This window comes from Protobothrops mucrosquamatus, unplaced genomic scaffold, assembly GCF_001527695.2.
Source record: "Protobothrops mucrosquamatus isolate PMUCROS unplaced genomic scaffold, P.Mucros_1.0 scaffold6141, whole genome shotgun sequence".
Taxonomy (NCBI): Eukaryota; Metazoa; Chordata; class Lepidosauria; order Squamata; family Viperidae; genus Protobothrops; species Protobothrops mucrosquamatus.
This window is the reverse complement of record NW_015391976.1, coordinates 3,860-8,854: the sequence shown is the minus strand read 5'-3', so window position 1 is coordinate 8,854 and position 4,995 is coordinate 3,860. Positions and strand designations below refer to the sequence as shown.

General features: G+C 36.6%; 1 protein-coding gene across 1 annotated transcript in view; it reads left to right on the top strand.

The window, feature by feature from the left end:
* Positions 1 to 4,995, top strand: part of LOC107300098 (ovochymase-2-like) — a gene marked incomplete at its 3' end in the record, with an annotated part of 17,775 nt that overhangs the window by 10,051 nt on the left and 2,729 nt on the right. The window contains exons 7-10 of the mRNA XM_029286940.1: positions 421 to 565; positions 2,150 to 2,283; positions 2,970 to 3,110; positions 4,189 to 4,319. Coding sequence (XP_029142773.1) covers positions 421 to 565; positions 2,150 to 2,283; positions 2,970 to 3,110; positions 4,189 to 4,319 — 551 coding nt within the window. The remainder of the gene's footprint in view (positions 1 to 420; positions 566 to 2,149; positions 2,284 to 2,969; positions 3,111 to 4,188; positions 4,320 to 4,995) is intronic.

The following is a 4,995-nucleotide window of genomic DNA, read 5'->3' as shown; positions in this document are numbered from 1 at the left end:
GACTGAGTTCCTGCAAAGGTTCTCCAAATTAAAAGCCCTGGAAACCTGAAGAACCTTATGTGTGCGCATTTTTTGGATCTCCCCCAGAGAAGCTTTAAATTCATGCAGTCACTTTCTTATCTTAAGTAATATAGAAATGTTATTCCTTGTTTGCAACATGCTATTTTTTCCCCCAGTAAGATTTTAATGTAAAAAAAAAGAGCTCTTTTCTCTAGACTTCCTATGCTGTTACTTTATTTTTGAGGAAGTAAAAATACAAAATAAGCACAAGGTTAAAGTGCCTAAGTAAGAAAAAGTGAAGAAAATAATCTACCAGATGTGCTAGATGTCAACTTCCAAAATTCCTAGCAATGATTGGCTAGAGATTCTAGAATTTGAACTCTTGAGGACAGCAATACAAATAAAAAAAAAATCAATAAGTATTTGGTTTAATTGAAATGATCCACGATAACATATTATATATTCACAATACAGCATCGTGTAACATTCAAGATGGTGCACTTTCTGGCAGTGAAGGAAAATTGATTTTTCCTGAATTCCCAAAGCATTTTTATCAGGATAACCAGTAAGTAGTTAAATATTTATTTATTTGCCATTTTTGAGGCTCAGTTACCCTGGATTGTTGCATATAGCCATTCTCAATCCATACTCTATTGCAGCAAAGTTATTACAGGTAGTCCTCGCCTTACAATCATAATGCAGGCCAAAATTTCAGTTGCTAAGTGAAGTAGTTGTTAAGTGAGTTTTGTTCCATTTTATGACCTTTCTTTCCACAGTTGTTAAGTGTCTCACTGCAGTTGTTAAGTTAGTAACATGGTTGATAAATGAATCTGGCTTCCCCATTAACTCTGCTTGTCAGAAGGTGATCATATGATCCCAGGACACTGCACATATGAACCAATTGCCAAATTCTGAATTTTGATCACATGACCATGGGGATGCTGCAACAGTTATAAGTGTGAAAATAGGTCATAAGTCACATTTTTCAGTGCTATTGTAACTTCGAGACTGTCACTAAACAAATGGTTGTAAGTCGACGACTACCTGTATATTTAACTAGAATTCTTAATTATGTAAACCCAAATAGAGTGACAAAATTCAGAAGATTCAGAGTATATACATTCATACAATATATTAAGGGCATTTTCTCATGGCCATATTAATCTTCATTCTTTTCATCTTTAATTTGGCAAAAAAATAATAATGCCAGAATAATTTCTGGTGCCTGTAGCATATTCTCCCTCAGAATATGCTACAGGAGATCGGTACTGTCCTTACAGATTTCACTCAGGACAAGTTAAGGAAAATGAATAATGGATTCCTACAATTCACTTCTCCTCCAACTAAGCACCAGTTGCTAGTGTGAAAAATTATCAACTGTCAACTCCTCTTCATAACCTGGAATGGTGCTGGAGTTGAGGAAAAAGTGAGTTTTGAAAGATAGGAAAACAAATTTGTTCACGTTTGCTCTGTCTTCATGCATGGGTTCAAAGGGACCCAACTATCAATTAATTGCCAAAATCCTTTGACAACCTAAAGGTATGTCATTTTTAGAATAGTGAGATATCTTTTAACTATGGTTAGCAGGATGTGAGGATAATCCCTAAACTTTAATGTGCTTTATTGTTGTTATATAAACCCAGATAATGGGCTTGAATTTATGCAAACTAAGCTGATTATAATTTATCAGCTAATTCATGGTTAAGCAAACGTGAGTTAACATGGTAAGTAAAGTATGTTTGTGTACTGGGTTATTCAGTAAATAAAGCAAGCAATGAACCTTCTTTTAAAAATGTCTTATGTGATTATGACTTCTGTATACCTTAGTTAGTATAGACATTCATACTTTATGCATGTTCCATAACATTTATCTTATTTTTCACTAGTCTGTGAAAGTCTTCTTATGCTGTTTGGATTAAGTTTTTCAGAAGCAAATCTAAAATCTCACTGGGTTTCGTTAGAGATCTAAAATTATTATTATGTGTGCATGGGGGGAAGGTTACGTGTATTTAACTGGGTTTCAATATAATATGCATGGGAAGGTGGAAGAAACAAATTACCTCTTTGTTTTGTCTATGGTTTGGTGCACCTGTGCTTAATTCATGGTTTAATTTTCAACTAGCAATCACTCAATGTTTTCTCAATCTAGGCTCTGCGTTTGGACTTTATCTGTTCCAGAAGGGAGGCATATAGTGTTGAATTTTTCTCATTTTGATGTGGAGCCAGATGCATTCTGTGACTATGATTCTTTGTCAGTGATTTCTATGGATGATAGACTCATTGGTAAGTTTTTTCTTCAAAATGTATAGCCAAAAGCTGGCTTCTAATTAAAAAACAAAGGATTCTGCTATTAATAGCAATAGCACTTAAACTTACGTATATACCGCTTCACAGTGCTTTGCAGCCTCTCTAAGAGGTTTACAGAGTCAGCACTGCCCCCAACAATCTGGGTCCCCATTTTATCGACCTCAGAAGGATGGAAGACTGAGTCAACCTTGAGCCGGTCAGGATCGAACTGCCAAACTGCTGGCAGCCGGCAGTCAGCAGAAGTAGCCTGCAGTATTGCATTCTAACCACTGCACCACCATGGCTCTTTGTTGACGTTTGCATATGATTTCTTTGACCATCAAAACAATCTACTATTCAAAAGTCAGCATTACTTGACACTTTATTGAACTGAACCTGCAAAGAAAATTTAAAGCTGGGAGTTTTATGGCATGGAAAGAAAAATCATCCATATATTCAAAGTGGTAAGAATGTTTCAACAAATGACCACACATTTTTTAAAATTAATCTCTGAAAGTTGTAAGGGATGAATGTGCGACAATAATAATAATAATAATAATAATAATAATAATAATAATAATAATAATAATAATAATAATAATAATAATAATAATAATAATAATAATAATAGTATCCATGTCTATAAGTATCAATATCTTCATTTCTACATTTATGTCTTTTAGGGAAATTGTGTGGAATGGACCTTCCACTACCTATTTTGATTGGTTCAAACAGCGTAAGATTGAAATTTGTCTCAGATAACAAGGAAGAAGGAACTGGATTTACCATGACATACCTAGCTATTAAGCCAGCTAGTTTTCTAGGTAAATATTAATGCTCTCGACCAGTCCATTGTGCATTTTCAGATTATTCTTTATTTGACATTTGGAGCCATACCTATCCTGCATTCATTCCTCTCTCCTTCCCTTTCAAGAGATAAATGTGGTCTTTATGGTTTTGAACTTCTGAATTCCTGAACTTCACGAAGAAGTACCATTATCAAGTTCCTTGAGGAGTAACTTAAGCTATCACAAGACAGGATGGAATTGAGATATGAATTGACTTTACATATAATAAGATGTTTAAACTCAAGAACCGAGCAGTTACTGATACAAATGAACCAATCCATATCAACTTTAGAACTGACCACTCTGACAAAAGAGATACCACCACAAGCAAGGCCAAACTATTTATCCACTATTCAAATATCTTCTTACACCCTTTGTAAAAACATTATCCGTTTCAAAACTGTTTTCATTCATCCTCTAAGTAATACTTCTTTTCCTATAACAGAGGTCCCCAACCTTTTGGACACCAGGGGCCGGTTCCGTGGAGAAAGCTTTTTCCATGGACCGGAGAGTGCATGATTTTGTGTGCTGCCTGCATCTTGGGGATGGAGTTTGCTTGTTTGTACGGACCGGTTGCTGGCATGCTACGGCTTGGTACCGGTCCAAGGACCGGGGATTGGGGACCCCTGCTCTATAATGGTAATATTCAAAGAGCAATTTTGTACAATTTTAATGTACAATATATCACAAATATATGCATATATTCCACAGTGTGATAAGACAAATTAACCTTCTAAATGTTTGAAACAGGTTATTTCTCTGTGTCATATAATATATGTGGATATATGCATAATTCTGTATTTATTTGTTTGTTTGTTTGTTTGTTTATGTCATATTTATTGGAGGTAGTGACCCTTTAAGAGCTATATGCAACAAAATTTCATTTTAATGTATGCCGATTAGTGTACATTCAAAGTGACAATAAAGTTGTTATTCTATTCTATTCTATTCTATTCTATTCTATTTTATTCTATTCTATTCTATTCTATTCTATTCTATTCTATTCTATTCTATTCTATTCTATTCTATTGAAGAAATTTTGGTTTCTTTTTAGATTCTGGCTGTGGACCTCTAGCAGTTCTCTTTAAAGAAGGAACAGTGCAAAGCATGCACTATCCTGAAGCATATGATAACCTGGCAGAATGTCAATGGATTGTTCATGCTCCAAAAAATCATGTTGTTAAGGTATAAGTCACATGCATAAAATATTTCTTTCAGTCAGAATTTATGCATATTTGAGTTGGTTCAAATGTTCAAAGTAGCACTCAATAACTCAAGTTGCCGCCCCTGGATTCTTCATTACGCCCCCGCCGTGCTCCTCCATCTGGGGGCACGTGGAGGAGGGAGGATTTGAGGCTTCCCTACTTAGAAACAGCTACGCAGGTGGAGAAGACGGCTCACTGCATGACGCAGCATAATATAGGAGCTTCGAACTTAAGCCCTCAGGGCTGCTTGACGGTAGAGGGTGGCGAGCGAGGGCTTTCTAATGGAGAGTGGGAGCACACACACACCCTGTGCGCTACTTACACTGACGAAAGGAAAAAGGGGATCGTGGTTACTGCTTTACAGCTGGAGTTAAATGATACACAGGGAGGTGATGAGAGGAAGCAAATGGAGGAAATGTGCAAGCAACCCCCACAAACAACACATGCCGGCACGTTAGTGCCATTAGGATTACATAAGATTGGAGAAGGGGGTGAGGGAAAGGGTGATATAGAGGTATCCAATGGTCTTGATGAGGTTCCTAAAGATGGTCTCCCAAGGATACGATGGCAAGGGAGACCCCCTGATAAACTGGAGGGAGGTGCCTCTGTGTCAGAACCCCATATGGATAAATGGGACGGTGGGAAGGATGATTTTC